The sequence below is a fragment of the Thalassophryne amazonica genome, chromosome 5 (genome assembly GCF_902500255.1).
Source record: "Thalassophryne amazonica chromosome 5, fThaAma1.1, whole genome shotgun sequence".
NCBI lineage: Eukaryota > Metazoa > Chordata > Actinopteri > Batrachoidiformes > Batrachoididae > Thalassophryne > Thalassophryne amazonica.
In genome coordinates this window covers 55,430,637-55,449,241 of record NC_047107.1, presented here as the reverse complement: position 1 = coordinate 55,449,241, position 18,605 = coordinate 55,430,637, and the positions used below count along the sequence as shown (strand labels likewise).

Here is an 18,605-nt window from a genome sequence, read left to right as displayed (position 1 = left end):
CTCTGCGGACACGAAACAACAAAACACTCTCTTAATGCCATCCAGCAAAATGCGGTTACGTCTGTTAGTCTCCGCTGAGAAAAAGGCACCGTGTGATTGTGTGATTGTGTGAAGCGTAATCAGACAGTCGCTCTGCTCTGCCTGTAAACCCAGCAAAGGAGGCCTTTTATTCAGCTGCTCTTTCTTTAGAGGCTCTGTACATGAGGCCAAGGTGGAAACAAAAGAGCCACATGATCCATCACATGCTTTGTGGCCACTCGATGACCTTGGAGACTTTCACTTTGACTCCTCCTGTCTGGTGTAATCTGTTCCTCAGTGGAGGGCTGCAGGAGACAGCAGTCAGGATGGAACGAACGCTGCATCAGACACTCACTCCTCCCCCCATACATGTTGTCCATTTAGGGCGAGAAGGAGTCATTACTGCATGCGCTGCTGTCTCACAGAAACTTAGGAGAAATGGTTTGCAATCACATGAAAATATTGCCTGTTTATGCACTTCAGATTATTAGAATGCCCTGCATGCATCACATTTTTCCTACAATCCTGCAATCAGGCATGATGAGGTGCATCACATGACCCAGGATGAAAGAGCACTCTGTTCTATTTTTAAAAAGGGGGGTTAACCAGGTGGATGCTCAGTGCCTGCAGGACAATCCTGCTGTTATTTTCAGTGCAGATGCAAATCTGTAGAATAAAGTTGTTTTCTAATGTTACTGGAAAAGGCTCCACATATATGTGTATTAAAAAATGGCAGTTTGATTTAAGGGAGTCATATTATGCACATTTTCAGCAAACTAATGCGGCGTAGCAGGAGCATCATTTTGTAAATCCCTGTGCAGAATCACGACAGTGATCAGAGATGTGGAGAAAAGCAAACATTTTTCATTTCAACATCTTGGTTTTGTAATCACAGGCAAAAGAAAAGCCATTGAATGGGACAAATAATGAAAACAATTAACTCGCACACAGTGCAAAGCTGCAACTAGCACACCTACAAACAACCAAACAAATGAGCAAAGAAATAATAAAAGGTATAGTGCACACTCAACTCTACGTTATTTACATGGCAGTCTGTGAAAGGCAAGTTGTACATAATAATATGTGTGTGTGTGAGTGTGAACAGAAACATTTTAATCCTCTTCAACCCAGACAAAATTATAATAATTGTTTTTTTGTACACATTTTACAAACTTTCTGTCTTGACAGTAGCAAGGCTTCCATTTTGACCTGAATGGGAACTGGTTGGTAATTCATGCAGATACAGTTTGTCCACAGTAGGTTCTGTGATGAATGACATGTGCACAACTTAATCATCAGTCTTATCAGACAGTTTCACCATGCAGCAAAGTACAAAAGAGTTGGGAGGAATAGGATTAATAGAAGAAATGTAGAGTTTATAGATTCTGTCTTGCTTTATTTTCATTTCCACTTCGCCATCTCAGGCCTGATATGATCTGAAAAACATATACATGTGATCTCATTGCATGTGCTTTTACGACAATAATTCATGTGTGGGAAGATGTCCACTTGTTGTTTTTGTGTTGAAAATTGTTTATAAGAGGCCCCTGGTGTGTTAAAATAGATATCGGAGACTGGAGGCAATATGAACCCACAGAAATGGAATTTATGCACGAAACAATACAACAAACAGCAAACTTCCACCAACACTAGTTTCCAATTCCACAAATTTTACCTTGGAAAAAAATTTCAAGGTCAAGGTCTTGTTAGAAGTGGCTTTACATAAGCTAAAATTTAATAGAAAATAAGGCTCAAAAGGGTTTTTCAATGTTAAAATCAAATATCCACTAAATCCGCAATATGGACCAGATGTCAGTTAAACTTAGTCTATTCATTGAGAGTGCCAGTTTGCACCTCATTGTCACAAATAAGAGTGACTGTGGCACTTTTGATTGAGATATAATGAAAAATGTACAGTAAATGGGGTTTTCAATATTAATTTCAAATGTCCACAAAATCCATAATCCGAATCAGATCCGGATCAAACTCTGTCAGGTGATAGTGAGTGCCAGTCTGCACCTCACTTTCAAATATGAGAGTGACTGGGGCACATTTGATTATGATTTAATGTAAAATATACAATAAATGTGGTTTTCAATGTTAAATTTAAGTGGCCACAAAATCTGTAATCCAGATCCGGATTGATCTTTTTTGACAGAGTTATGAATTCATTCAATGTTAAAGGATAGGGATTTTTCCAATTTTCCTGATGTTGACCTTTGACCTATCACCTTGAAAATTGAATCACTTCTTGCCTATGAATCCTCTGTAAAAAAAAAAAAAAAAAAAATCATAATGATATATGAGAAATTGTGGGTTACAGGCTATTCACAAACAAACAAACAGGGATAAAAACTTTGCTGGCAGGGGTAATAAGGTCCTTAATCCACAACTTGTTCCCAGTGTGCAGTTGAGCTCCTTACATGGCAGCATACTGGTGTGTAGGGATGGGTATTGATAAGGTTTTATCGATATCGATGCCATTATCGATTCTGCTTATCGATCCGATTCCTTATCGATTCCCTTATCGACACCTCGTGAATTTTGTACTAAAAGTTGGCTTTACAGGTTTTCTATGTATTTCCTTGAGTCTTAAAGTAAATAAATATGAAATTAGTCACTGTATCCTTGATCTCTGGACATAAATAAAAATAAACAAAACTGTGTTTCGCTTTGAAGTTATTAATTCAGACTGAATTCTATCGTTCTATCTTGACTTGTCAGAGAGCCGCACGTTTGGAGCTGTGTGAACAGAACGGAGGATGACTCTTGTTTCTTTCTCGCAACAAGACAGGAGTCCCAGTTAGTAACTTTAATCCGCACAAAAGTGAATCACAACTCATATTCAGGGATGAAAGTGGTGAAAAACAAAAAAAGCTGAAACCCAAAATTACCCCCCAACACCACCTGCACGAAAATGTTTGAATTCTAGAAGCTCTGAAATGCAATCTGGGACTATTCCAGACAATAAACTGGAGTGAGTGCTGAATCCATTTAGGTGAGAAAAAAAAAATACAACTTTCCTTATTCAAATTCATTCCAGTAGTATTCTGCTCTTACTACAACCCCTGGCAATAATTATGGAATCACCAGCCTTGGAGGATGTTCATTCAGTTGTTTAATTTTGTAGAAAAAAAGCAGATCACAGACATGACACAAAACTAGCAGGGGTGGTGGCCAAGTGGTTAATGCGCTTGGTTTCAGTTCAGAAGGTTCCGGGTTCAAATCCCACCCCTGCCACATTTCTCCATGTAATGTGGAGTTGCGTCAGGAAGGGCGTCCGGCGTAAAACCTGTGCCAGTTCAACATGCAGATCCACCTTGGATTTGCTGTGGCGACCCCGAGTGCAAACAAGGGAGCAGCCGAAGGGACTTACTTACAGACATGACACAAAACTAAAGTCATTTCAAATGGCAACTTTCTGGTTTTAAGAAACACTATAAGAAATCAGGAAAAAAAATTGTGGCAGTCAGTAATGGTTACTTTTTTAGACCAAGCAGAGGGAAAAAATATGGACTCACTCAATTCTGAGGAATAAATTATGGAATCTCCCTGTAAATTTTCATCCCCAAAACTAACACCTGCATCAAATCACATCTGCTCATTAGTCTGCATCTAAAAAGGAGTGATCACACCTTGGAGAGCTGTTGCACCAAGTGGACTGACATGAATCATGGCTCCAACACGAGAGATGTCAATTGAAACAAAGGAGAGGATTATCAAACTCTTAAAAGAGAGTAAATCATCACGCAATGTTGCAAAAGATGTTGGTTGTTCACAGTCAGCTGTGTCTAAACTCTGGACCAAGTACAAACAACATGGGAAGGTTGTTAAAGGCAAACATACTGGTAGACCAAGGAAGACATCAAAGCGTCAAGACAGAAAACTTAAAGCAATATGTCTCAAAAATCGAAAATGCACAACAAAACAAATGAGGAACAAATGGGAGGAAACTGGAGTCAACGTCTGTGACCGAACTGTAAGAAACCGCCTAAAGGAAATGGGATTTACATACAGAAAAGCTAAACGAAAGCCATCATTAACACCTAAACAGAAAAAAACAAGGTTACAGTGGGCTAAGGAAAAGCAATCGTGGATTGTGGATGACTGGATGAAAGTCATATTCAGTGATGAATCTCGAATCTGCATTGGGCAAGGTGATGATGCTGGAACTTTTGTTTGGTGCCGTTCCAATGAGATTTATAAAGATGACTGCCTGAAGAGAACATGTAAATTTCCACAGTCATTGATGATATGGGGCTGCATGTCAGCTAAAGGCACTGGGGAGATGGCTGTCATTACATCATCAATAAATACACAAGTTTACATTGATATTTTGGACACTTTTCTTATCCCATCAATTGAAAGGATGTTTGGGGATGATGAAATCATTTTTCAAGATGATAATGCATCTTGCCATAGAGCAAAAACTGTGAAAACATTCCTTGCAAAAAGACACATAGGGTCAATGTCATGGCCTGCAAATAGTCCGGATCTTAATCCAATTGATAATCTTTGGTGGAAGTTGAAGAAAATGGTCCATGACAAGGCTCCAACCTGCAAAGCTGATCTGGCAGCAGCAATGAGAGAAAGTTGGAGCCAGATTGATGAAGAGTACTGTTTGTCACTCATTAAGTCCATGCCTCAGAGACTACAAGCTGTTATAAAAGCCAGAGGTGGTGCAACAAAATACTAGTGATGTGTTGGAGCGTTCTTTTGTTTTTCATGATTCCATAATTTTTTCCTCAGAATTGAGTGATTCCGTATTTTTTTCCCTCTGCTTGGTCTAAAAAAGTAACCGTTACTGACTGCCACAATTTTTTTTCCTGATTTCTTATAGTGTTTCTTAAAGCCAGAAAGTTGCCATTTGAAATGACTTTAGTTTTGTGTCATGTCTGTGATCTGCTTTTTTTTTCTACAAAATTAAACAACTGAATGAACATCCTCCGAGGCCGGTGATTCCATAATTTTTGCCAGGGGTTGTAGGATGCAGCAGTTTTCTAGTTTGGCAGATAGTTCTGGAGGAAATCACTGAAGAAATTAACAAACTGAAAATATGGTTTGACCGAAAAACTGTCATTAAACTTAAATAAGACAGGGATGAAATTGAGGTGTGAGAGTCACTAGGTGTTCACAGGAAACATTTATTTCTGTATGTATTTATTTATTTACGAAATACATCTATCAACTGTTTCAGAAGACCATAACAGGTCGGTTTAACATAGAAAAGGTAAATAATACTCACAGACGTATGCTCTTTAGGGTTTTAGCAGGGGAAAATTAAGCGAAAGAAAGAAATAAACAAAGCAATCGACTGAAGCATTGCTTCAATCTGCGAACCACGCTTCGATTGGTTCAAGGTTCAAAGCAAAGCCGTGCTGCAGAAAAGTTGATTAAGGACCCCCTGCAGGGTCTGTAATCAATGTAGAGAAATTATCATTTTCCTGACAAACACCCGCCAAAACAACGGCCACTCTGAAGGGCCGATAACAGAATCATTAAGGACAAAGCTTATTGATGTCGGTGGATCGAATCATTTCTTAACAATACCCGAAAGGAACCAGTTCTCGATACCCATCCCTACTGGTGTGTGTGTGTGTGTGTGTGTGTTGGGAGAGGTGAGTAGGTGAATGTGAGGCATTACTGTAAATTAATTTGGGCATCTACTGTCCTTCAGATTAGAAAGTGTTATAGAAATGTGGCCCATTCATCATTAAAAAAACAACAAACCATGACCTGTTTATGTAGATGTTGTTTTAATTGATAAAGAGCTGAAACAGGTGTCCTCTGAAAAACTGACTTGTTGAACCGATGTCATAAAGCTTTTCAGTTGGTAAAACTCAAATGAATTAGGTTCATCCAGTTTGACTTGTGTAATATTTACGTCAACTTCTTAACTTAATTTGAACAAACTTAATTCATTTTAGTTTTACCAGTTGAAGTATTTTAATTACATTTTCTCTTTTTATCTCTCTATTACTGTGACCATACAGGAAAAAAAAAAAAAAAAGAAAGAAAAAGTTGAGGACCAGTGGTAACAAATGGAAATTTCTTGTCAGTTCTCCTATTTTCACTTGAGGCCTCCACAGCAGATCCACTTTGGATTTACATGTTTCCTTATGCTAGATGCCCTTCTGGCTACAATTCCAGATGTACAAGGAGAATGTGAAATGGATGCTATTAAAACGGGGACCTTCTTGTTGAGAGACAAGCATGTTGTCTGCTTTTGCCACCATACTACCCACTGACAATACACGAATCAAATCAGCTAAGTTCTATTTATTTATTCATGTGTTTGCTTGTTTATTTTTAGCACTGTGAGCACTGGGGGTGGCAGGTAGCCAACTCAACTGCTGAGGGAATGAGAAGACTGTGGTGAAAACAAGAAAGGCATTTGAGGAAAATGCTACAACAAAATCTAAAAATCACAAGACATGAGCGGCATGACGGGTTTAAATCTGACAACCGAAGAGCAAGAGAACCAGGAGCTGCAAAGTGGAAAGAGGTGTATGCAAATTAATTATCACTAACAAAGACAGTCATCCTGGAAAAGTCTGAATTTCCAGGTTGTGGGACCCAGACATTGGGGAGAACATTGCGTGCTCCTTGATTATATTTCCATTATCCTTGCAGTAGATCCTGAGTTTTTAAAGCCTCATTGCGTGTAGAAAATGGTTAAATATGACTGTGTAGTAGGATGTACACACAAGGCCACATCTGTCCTTTTATGTAATTCCAAGTGAGGTAAAAGAGCCAGAAAAGACAGAGAGATGGATGAAACTCATCCCAGGGCAGGAATAAACTAGCGGCTGTGCTGTGCACATTTCATCTGAGGGAAATAAAATTAGAATCTAAAGAACAAATTTTCTTAATATATCTCTACTGCTGCTCTTTTTTCAAAGCAGGGGCTTCACTCATTTTGTTATTCTTTACCCCCAAGGCCCCAACTTTTCCTGACACGGAAGTGACGCAAGTCCATTTCATCAATTAACTGAATAATGCTTGTGAGCTAACTAACACGAGTAATGTTAACCAGCTAATGTTGTTCATTCTGTTTGCTAAATTGCAAACTTTTTAACAGCCTAGTCATGTTCTGGTTTGTGAATCGAAGTCAATTTTTAAAAATGGGGTTAAACTATTTTTATTTCAACAGTTTACCCAACAAGCTGAGAACCAACTTATTTATTACTAGTTACTTTTAACCATCACTATCATTAGGTATCTTTTTGTCTAAATTTTATTGCAAATATTTAGAATTTTGAATATGAATTTATTAGGCACACATATTCTTAACAAAAATCACTTGTACACAAGCAAACAAAACTAAGAGACAAAGTAGTTTAAAGAAAGAAAAGAAAAAAGAAAACAATGTACATAGTGCCCAAAAGGCGTAAGCAGAAGCAACAGTAATCAACGCCTACACCCCTCCATGCAGTCAAATTAAACCAGGCTATGTGCCTGATCATGAACGATCATTTCCAAACAAAATTTGAAGTGAAGTCACATATTTCCCAAACAGCTCCTATTATGTGCTAGTTACCACCATACATTTTCAGTAGTAAGGATTCAAGTGTAGCAGATTCTTCATACAACACACAAACTCAACCTGATGTATACTGTATTATATATATGGTCTCTATGTTTATTTGTGATATACAGTAGTGTTCAGAATAATAGTAGTGCTATGTGACTAAAAAGATTAATCCAGGTTTTGAGTATATTTCTTATTGTTACATGGGAGTAGATTCAATAGATTCTCACAAATCCAACAAGACCAAGCATTCATGATATGCACACTCTTAAGGCTATGAAATTGGGCTATTAGTAAAAGAAAGTAGAAAAGGGGGTGTTCACAATAATAGTAGTGTGGCATTCAGTCAGTGAGTTTGTCAATTTTGTGGAACAAACAGGTGTGAATCAGGTGTCCCCTATGTAAGGATGAAGCCAGCACCTGTTGAACATGCTTTTCTCTTTGAAAGCCTGAGGAAAATGGGACGTTCAAGACATTGTTCAGAAGAACAGCGTAGTTTGAGTAAAAAGTTGATTGGAGAGGGGAAAACTTATATGCAGGTGCAAAAAATTATAGGCTGTTCATCTACAATGATCTCCAAAGCTTTAAAATGGACAAAAAAAAATAAAAAAAAAACAGAGACGCGTGGAAGAAAATGGAAAACAACCATCAAAATGGATGGAAGAATAACCAGAATAGCAAAGGCTCACCCATTGATCAGCTCCAGGATGATCAAAGACAGTCTGGAGTTACCTGTAAGTGCTGTGACAGTTAGAAGACACCTGTGTGAAGCTAATTTATTTGCAAGAATCCCCCGCAAAGTCCCTCTGTTAAATAAAAGACATGTGCAGAAGAGGTTACAATTTGCCAAAGAACACATCAACTTCTTTTTGGGTCCAAGGGCTGCAGACAGTTTGTGAGATGACCTCCAAACTCTGAATTCAAGCCACAGTTCACAGTGAAGACAGTGAAGCATGGTGGTGCAAGCATCATGATATGGGCATGTTTCTCCTACTATGGTGTTGGGCCTATATATCGCATACCAGGTATCATGGATCAGTTTGGATATGTCAAAATACTTGAAGAGGTCATGCTGCCTTATGCTGAAGAGGACATTCCCTTGAAATGGGTGTTTCAACAAGACAATGACCCCAAGCACACTAGTAAATGAGCAAAATCTTGGTTCCAAACCAACAAATTAATGCCTCACAGATGTGAAGAAATCATGAAAAACTGTGGTTATACAACTAAATACTAGTTTAGTGATTCACAGGATTGCTAAAAAAGCAGTTTGAACATAATAGTTTTGAGTTTGTAGCGTCAACAGCAGATGCTACTATTACTGTGAACACCCCCTTTTCTACTTTTTTTTTACTAACAGCCCAATTTCATAGCCTTAAGAGTGTGCATATCATGAATGCTTGGTCTTGTTGGATTTGTGAGGATCTACTGAATCTACTGGTAACTTGTTTCCCATGTAACAATAAGAAATACTCAAAACCTGGATTAATCTTTTTAGTCACATAGCACTACTGTTATTCTGAACACTACTGTACCATGGCGGACTACAATGGAAACAAGTGTTTTTATTCTATTCTGTGTTACCCTATTGAATGTACTTATATTATATTTAAAATAATAATTATAATGCATTTCATTTATAGGCACCTTTCTCAGAACTCAAAGACATGGCATGGGAATAAAAACAAATAAAAGCAATAAAAAACAAATTAAAATAGATAAAAAAAACCCATTCAAATTAAGCATTGCAATTTTTTTCAGGGTTTTGAGACTGGATTTGAAAAGTGGGTGCGAGTTTACATTTCTGAGGACAGGTGATAACGAGTTACACCTATTTGTGTTGTTTTATATTTACGTTGTTTATACAAATAAAATCAATCAAATAATCAATGGCTCTGTCTAGCCATTACACATTTGTACGTAATGCAAAAATCAGATATTGGTAAAATTTATGATTCACATCATGAATTCATCTTGTTGGTACTATCGGTGTACACTGAAAATAAACAATTTCCTCAGAGTTTTTCCAGGTTAATAAAGAGCTCACTTGTAAAAGAAGATAAGTAGTAGCAATTGACATTTTCCCAGAAACAGTTTAGAAATGACTGCTCTGAAATGACACTTTTAAAATGTAGTAGAAAATTTGAACAAGACACTGGTGAATGAAAAGTCATGATGAGTGGAAGCTGGTAACTTATTTTGTACAGCTTCATTTCTTACACTACTGTCCTGTCTCACTTCACTCTGGTTTGTTGAGTTTCTGAGAGCAAGCAGGAGATACAGACATCTGTTACATATGTACAGAAGTCAAAAACAAATGTTACTTAAAGGCGACTAGCTGCTCCGCCTGCACAGTCGTAGCCATGTGAGACTTTGATGATGCTTAACATGAAACTACAACCATATGAGACTGTAAAAGTCAGACTCCAATAAATGGTTTGCCTTAATATGATCTTTGTACAATTTTAGTCATAGGATGACTAAAATTGTCATCCTATGACTTTTGTTAGCATTTAACTCTCTGAGTGTGTTAATTACGTATCGGTCACTTTATTAGGTACACCTGTTCAATTGCTTGTTAACACAAATAGCTAATTTTGTGTTTAATTAATTGCTTGTCAACACAAATAGCTAATTAACCAATCGCATGGCAGCAAGTCAATGTGATGGCGAGCTGAAGTTCAAACTGAGCATCAGAGGAGATTTAAGTGACTTTGAACGTGGCATGGTTGTTGGTGCCAGATGGGCTGGTCTACTGGGATTTTGACCTACAACCATCTCTAGGGTTTACAGAGAATGGTCCAAAAAAGAGAGAAGATATTCAGTGAGCAGCAGTTGTGTGAACAAAAATGCCTGGTTGATGTCCGAGGTCAGAGGAGAATGGGACACTGGTTGAATGGTTGAATGTGATGCTGTCGTGTCAATATGGACCAACATCTCTGAGGACTGTTTCCAAAACATTGTTGAATCTATGCTATGAAAAATTAGCCAGTACTAGCAAGGTGCATCTAATAAAGAGACCGGTGAGTCTATATGACAACTGTATCGCATAAGAAAAGTCCCTTTATCCACAATTGAAAGAAAACTAGCGTGTTGTCTGTGGGGATCCACAAGTGATTGGGTAGTGTTTATAAAATGGGTAGCTGACATTTTTCAAGGGTGGTAATAAATTAAGCAAAGCTTGTAGAATGGTTGGAATGACGTGTGAGTCTAAAACACAGATTTACTCGGGAGAGTCGAGCTGTACAAAAGGCCTGCCCTGAGTGGATCGTGGCCCTGCCATCTTGGAAGGTTGAAGCACTGCAGCGGTCTCGCGCGGTCAGTGGAAAATGAATGCTCTGTAGTTGTAATCACTGTCAATTCTCTGGCCGACTTCTCCGCCGTTATTTACATTTAGGACATAAAAATTTGTGCTTAGGTCAATTTAGATACATAGATTTGATTTCTGAAGCCAAATTTATCATAACTGTTGATCCTTTCTCCCTATAAGGCTGGAATGGAATGTAAAATGGGGCTCCTGTCAATAGAAAACTTATGTCATCAGTCATCTCTCTGGCTGATTCCTCTTTTTTTTTTCTCTCTGTCTGTGCTTTGACAGCGAAGAAATAGAATGAAATCATCCAGTGCTGGAACACAGCCCCCAGGCAACCGCACCCACTGGCAGCCGAGGAAGGGCATCCATGCGGAGCGCGTGGGTGCAGGAGCCCTCTGCCACCTGGCAGCCGCACTCGAGCACCCGACCGCCGAGATCCCTGAATGGGCTGGCAACGCCGCTCATGAGCTCCTCATCATTGCGGACAGCCAGCTGCAGGCGACAGGAAATGATACGAGACGGTGGACACGGCCGACTGGAAACTGCAATCCAGCATGGGACGAGTGAGTCTTCGCCTTGGCTCTGGCTTTACCGCCTGTTTTGCCTTTTCCACTTATGATTTTGTTCTAATCCTTCACTGTCAAAGCACAGAGGAAAAAATAAGAGAAATCAGCCAGAGAGTTGACTGATGACATGAGTTTTCTATGGACAAGAACTCCACTTTATACTCCATTCACAGCCTTACAGGGAGAAAGGATGAACAGTTATGATAAATCTGACTTCAGAAATTGAATCTACGTATCTGAATTGACCTTAGCGGACGTTTTCATGTCTTAAATGTCAATAACGGCGGAGAAGTCAGCCAGAGAATCAACAGTGACTACAAGCACAAAGCATGCATTTTCCACTGACAGTGAAAGACCGCTGCAGCGCTTCAACCTTCCAAGATGGGTGGCTCAGCACTCCAGGTCACGTGACCAAAATGCCTATCTATTATGGGATGTCTATGGTCTAGAATGTTTTAGAATGTTAGACCTCAACAATTTTTAGAAGAGAAACTCAACCCTTTTATTTCCTGTTAATTATGATTTTTTAAATGTTAATGTCAGAGTTGAGCCTGATGACATTAATAATTGATAAATATCTTGAAAATTCCCCATCATTTACTGTTTTAATGTATTTATAAATTGTTTAGGTTCTTGTTATCATATACACACTCTCATTATTACTATTACTTTATTTTTTACTTGTATTTTGTCATTTGATTTTTAAATGGACCACAATAGAAATAAGTGTTTTTATTTCTTGTATCATCCATGTATTTTTAATGTATTTACAATTATATTATGTACTTACATTGAACTTACTAAATAAAATCATACACACATGCACTTATGTTTTTAATATAAAGATGACTTACTGGCCCCTGCTGGAATGGTGTGCGAGTCCATAATGTAGTTCGGAACATCCATTGTTCAGTGTTGTTAGCTAATAAAAAGTCCCTTCGCCTGCTCCCTTGTTTTTCACTTGGGGTCACCACAGCAGATCCAATATGGATTTGCACGTTGAACTAACAAGTTTTACGCTGGATGCCCTTCCTGACATAACTCCACATTACATGGAGAAACCGGCAGGGGTGGGGTTTGAACTGGGAACCTTACGCACTGAAATCAAGCTCCCAAACCACTTAGATTCTCAAAAAATATTAGTCCTATCAACATTCTATTTTCGTGGCGTTCATCCCTGACCCAAAAATACATAAGCATACCAAACAGCTCTCCTCGGTTTCTCTGTGATTAAAGTTACAAATGCACACACGCACTTTGTCTTTTCTGCATTCTGCTGCAAGCAGGTGCTTTTAATTTGACACACCCAAAAACAGAGACAGTGGCAGAAGACATCAAACACACAACAGTTTTCACTCATGGTACCGGCAACATGAGACTTAACTAAACTGACTAAACCAACTGAACTACAAAAAAATAAAAAAACCAATAACACTAACAACACTGTTAAACTAACATAAACCACAAAACCCAAAAGTCCCATGGTGAATTGCAGCACAACATACATTGTTTACTGGTTAGCTAAAATAGCTACTTTCTCCAAATATATTTATCCTATCAACTTTCCATTTTTGCAGTGTTCATCTTTGACCCAAAACACATAAGCATACCAAATGGCAAATGTCAGCTCTCCCCAGTTTCTGTGTGATTGAAGCCACACACAAGCACACAGAGGCCACTTAGCTATTATACTATAGATACATGGATATCAAGGGGAAACCACAGCCGAGCACTAAACAGTTTTTTAATACAAATATTAAAATTGCATAGTGCAGCTATTAGTGTGTTTTTGCACTCTGTAATTATTATTTATTACTATTTTTTTTATTCTACAGGGACTATCACTGACTGTACTTGCAGTGAAAATTTTGCTGAAAACTCAACATCCCACTTGTTGCTCAATGACATTTGTAATAATAATAAAATAAATAATAAAAAAATTAAGCTGTATGATAGCTGGTTAGGTTAAAACTTAATTGTCCTGCAGTGTCTCAGCTATGACATGTCTCTGAGTTTGAGACTGAGAGACACCTATGAAGAGTTTAAGGAGTCATGATTGTCAGTTCCTTTGTTGAATGAAGGTTCAAGTCTTTAGGGACTTGGTGCTTTGCTAACCAGTGGCTAAAGGTGATGACTGATTTTCTTTGGGACTTGGTCTATATGGAGGATCGTTGGGTTCCACTGGAATGGCTTTGTGTCAAATGAACTGATACTTAGGAGTATGACATTGTGAGGGAGAACTTTTACAAATTTCTACTGTTCGATGCAGAGACTTATTTTTGTGTTGTAGTGCTTCTGATTGGTTGTATTGTGTCAGTGTGTTTGTGTGTGTTTTGTATGATTTTGCAGCCACTGTAGGACACTTGAGTTGTAGCCAAACCTGTTCTCTGTGGTTGCAAATGTTTTCTCAGTTTGCAAGGATTTTTTTTTTCATGTTATCTTAATTTGACAGTGTTTTGCCTCTCTTGGCCACTGTACTGCCCAAATCAATCTCATTCATTAATTTCTAAAGTCAATTTTGAAAAAGCAGTGGGTTGGGTTGTGGGGGAATTTGGGGTATTTCTTGCAAGTGAAGCATTTGCCAAAGTTGAGTAGAGAGCAAACGTTTAAATATGACTAGTGTTGTAAAAAATGTGAACTTATTCTTGAAAGAAACTCATTTCAAATAAATTTTGCAATAAGCAGTAATATGCAAGCTGGTATTCCTGATTTTTTTTTTTTTGGGGGGGGGGGGGGGTTACAGCATTAAAGTGAAGATCTCAGATGCTTTTATACAGATGGGTCTCCATAGCAACTAGTAGGAACACAGAGGAATAAATCAAATTGGCACTTTGTCTTTCAGACATGCCAGTGCAGAATAAATAAATGTGCAAGATGAGAAGGCTGAGTTGCAGGGGTCCTCACACAGGATGTTCACACATACCTGACTGGAGCTGGATGGGAAAGAAGAGATCGGCGGGACGTCCAGAATCTTCAGCTCGTACATGTTCCCGTTCAGAATGACGGACGGTCTGTACACGTATCTGGTCCTGGTCGGCGTGTACGCCTCCGAGAAATCGTTATAGATAAACTGGCGGATGATGGAAGTTTTTCCCACTCCGGGAGCACCGATCACCGCGATACTCAGCGTCTCCACCATCCCTTAAGTTCAGCACCATGGACAGCGACCACAACACGAGAATCGAACCGAGCGCTGCCGAGCTACGCCGCGGGAACACGGTCCAACCACGTGCGATTAATCGGCGAAGAAATCATCCATCTGTGGTGCAGAGGAAACTTTTCTCCAATATCTGTATCTCCGGAGGAGAGCATGCTGTGTGAAGTCAGAGGTGAAGCTCACCCGTCATCATGCAGATGGCGGGGGTTTCACTGCCTTTGCAATCCGGCTGTCAGACACAAAGTCGTGCTTTTCAGGGGACACCCCCACGCGACCCGCTCCCCGAAGAGGAAGTGTCCACGCGGACATAATCTCATCCAGACCGGTGTGTGACCTTGGTCGATCCCTTCACTGGTGATCGCTGCGCATCTCGTTCATTGCGCCACCGCGATCCTAATGACAGCGCGCAGCGCAAACACAGCGACCACGTGCTCCGAGATTACGCACAACCCCATAATCCGGAAGGATTAAAACCACCGCGGACTGCAGATGAAGGTTTGATGTAAAGGCATCTGGAGGCTGCTGCGCATTGTGTCCGTTTGTGAGAGCGGATGAAGACTACTCTCTCTCTCTCTTCCAAAATCCTCCCCCCTTTTCGGCCAATAGGATCGAGCATCCACACAACAGACTACACACCGCGCGTCATCTCGGACAACGTTGCATCCGTGAGGGACCAGACTAATAACTGGAGATGGTCCCCAGGAAGAGCACGCGTCCCTCAGCCATAAATCCCTCTACAGACAAGTCACACAGGGGTAACCATTTTACTCTGATTTGGCACTTTTTTGTTAGATCATGGTGACTTACTGTTGCCCCACAGCGAGAAGGTCATGGGATTGATTCCCACCTGTGGCCTTCCTGTGTGGAGTTTGCATGTTCTCCTCGTGTTTGCGTGGGTTTCCACCGGGTGCTCCGGCTTCCTCCCACATCCAAAGACGTAGGTTTGATGGACTGGAAACTTTAAATTGTCCGTAGGTGTGCATGCGTGCAGGTGTGAATGTCTTTGTTTGTGTGTGTATGTATGTATGTGGCCCCTGTGACAGACTGGCGTCCTGTCCAGGGTGTACCCCGCCTCACACTCTGTGACTGCTGCTCCAGCCCCCTTGACCTGTAATTGTAGTAAAGAGATCAAGACAATTGAAATAGAAGTTGTACACAAAATCAGAATCGCCTTTATTCACCACATATCGACAATGAATAGAAGGAATTTGACTCCAGTTTGAATTGTACTCTCTCTGTACAAGCACGTATAAATAAACAATAAATAATTCACAATAAAAAATGTGTCCAAAGGAGAAACAAAAAGATTGAAGTTAAGGTATACATGAGGTATATGAATTAGTATACAAATAATGTATGTTTATGAGTTCAATGGTACAAATATTTCATAAGGTGAAAGATGGAATGTTCCATTCAATGAGGCAAAGCCGAGTTGAATGGTTTGTTCCAGCTTTTACCTCATTAAATATTTGTTCCATTAAAAGAATGTAAAAACATTCATTGTTTTATATAACAGCTAAAATACATCCTTGTCATTTGATATTCTATTAATTTATAAACAACAGAAAAGGGACTTACATTTTGGTGTGCGTCACTGGTGCTTTGACATCAGCAGTCCAACACAAACTTTAAATAGGAATCCAAAAGTGTTCTCAGTCAACTTGGAAAAACAGTTCAAAAATAATTCTGACTATGTAGCCCGTGAAACTTAAAAAAAAAAAACAAAGACTGTGTACTTCGGACGGCTTACGGCGTAGTGGATTTGTATGTGTGTGTGTTAGAAGAATTAGCACTGTCCATTAGCTTTCAAATCATTGTCTGTCAGCAAAACAAACTCTGCATGTTTAGCTAAACGCTGGCCCCACTAGTGTGTGCATGAGCGGTGTTTAAAGCGTGCAATGATACAAAATGTATGGAACTAAATTTGCATGGTAAATGCAATGAATAATCCATGTCATGTGACATACAAAGCACCAATCAAATGTCAAGGATCCACTCAGCCATTATATAATGAGTTTGTTGGCAGATTAAATTGCAACTGTTCCCGTGTCTCATTATTTTGACTACAGAGCTCTGTAACCTCGCCCAGAGGGGAGGAGTTTAAACAGTGTGTGTCCAGGGTGTGAGGGGTCTGCACAGATGTTACCAGCTCACTTCCTGGCTCTGGACCGGCATAAATCCTGGATGGAGGGCAGCCTGGCTCAGATGATTTTTTTTATTCTGTAGACCTGACAGTTTGTTGAAATTTGTGCCTGTCATGTTTGGAGGCAGAGGGAAATCAGGCAGAGATGGAGATGCACAGGACAGACTGGATAATGGATATGTAGAAGATGATGAGCAGTCCCTGGGGCAGGATGAACTTCCTGAGCTGTCTCAGGAAGTACATCCTCTGCTGCGCCTTTTTCCTTATCGAGTCTGCGTGGGAGACCCACTTCAGATCTTGGGAGATGGTTGATCCCAGGAAGTATCCACAGGAGGCACAGTGTTGTTGAAGATTGGGGGGGCGTGATGGTGGATTTCTCCTGAAGTCCATCATCATCTCTAAGGTCTTCAGCGGGTTCAGTTCCAGGTTTTGACCACACCACAGGACCAACTGTTCCACCTCCTGTCTGTTTGCAGCCTCATCACAATCCTGGATGAGTCCAATGATGGTGGTGTCATCTGCAAACTTCAGGAGTTTAACAGAGGGGTTCTCTGAGGTGCTGTCATTTGTGTAGAGGGAGAAGAGCAGTGGGGAGAGCACACACCCTGAGGGGGCACCAGTGCTGATTGTCCATGTGCTTGCTGGATGTGATGGTCCCCAGCCTCACCTGCTGTGTCCTGTGCATCAGGAAGCTGGCACAGAGAGGTTGGAGAGTTTTTTGTGGAGAATGTTGGGGATGATGGTGTTGAACGCCAAGCTGAAGTCCACGAACAGGATCTTCGCGTACATCCGTCGAGTGCACGTGCTGCAAGATTGAGTGATGTCCAAAAGGCAGCATCATCGTTGCAGTGGAAAGATGACGCTGCAGATACAAATATATAAAAAAAAAAAAAAAAAAAAAAAATCATCTTTGCACGATTTATTTTGCTGTGTTGCCAGGTTGGAGTGTGATGTAGAAAAATCCTTTTTCTACAACATGGTTATGGAAAAACTTTTAGGCACCTTACAATTTTAGTATAATGTTTTGGTCATCTTCATGGAAAACAGACATGAAGCAGTTCTCAGAAATAGTGGTTATACAGTTAAACAGTTGAGTGACAAGAAACCTAAATCTTCAAGGATTTTTCAGTTTCTACAGTAAATGTTCCAAGTTTGGAAAGAAAAATGCCGACACTGCTACTTTTTTCCTACACTTTCTGTAACATAACAGGGCAGCGCGGTGGTTGGTGGTTACCACTGATGCCTCACACCAAGAGTTAAGATTTTGAACTTTACTCAAAAAATAAATAAATAAAAATTTGAACACAACTGTAATTGTGTATAAATTTGATACTTATGAGCACTCGAGTGGTTTAGCAGTTTTTCTTGTGATTAAAATCGACTGTCCTTTGAAAGGTCAACTGTCACCTCAGCAGTTTTCTCAGTTCCCGCGCTCTTCATGCGGAATGACAACCTGAAGCCCATCAACACACTGTGGTACACAGCTGCCCAGAACCAAGTTATTGATTCACTGGAGTTTCTCCTTTAAGAGAGAAACTAATCACATTACTGCTGTCTGGACAACAACCCTGCTTTGTTAAATAGACTGGTCTCCATCTGGGACAGATCAGAGCTGAGATCAGTGGTAATTGTTTGCTGCATCTGAAATCAGAGTTGAGGTTTGAGAAGCAGTTTGGACAAACATTTCAGTGGAGCAACTGTGGTGCAAGGATGACCTTGTGTGGAGAAATCTCTGGGACACTGCTGACTTTGCATACAAAGCTCTGAATTATGTTGCTCAGAGTCCACCGTGGCCCAAAAGTGCAGACGTGCACCCCGCAAAGGTCAATCACTGTAAAGTACACTAAGTGAAAACTGTGCAGGCTGGCCTCCAGCAA

General features: G+C 39.9%; 1 protein-coding gene across 1 annotated transcript in view; it reads right to left on the bottom strand.

Annotated features, from left to right (window-relative positions):
* Positions 1 to 15,318, bottom strand: part of rasl10a (RAS-like, family 10, member A) — a 156,544-nt gene extending 141,226 nt beyond the window's left edge. Inside the window, exon 1 of the mRNA XM_034170312.1 lies at positions 14,352 to 15,318. Coding sequence (XP_034026203.1) covers positions 14,352 to 14,567 — 216 coding nt within the window. The 5' untranslated portion in view covers positions 14,568 to 15,318. The remainder of the gene's footprint in view (positions 1 to 14,351) is intronic.
* Positions 15,319 to 18,605: the final 3,287 nt, after the last annotated feature.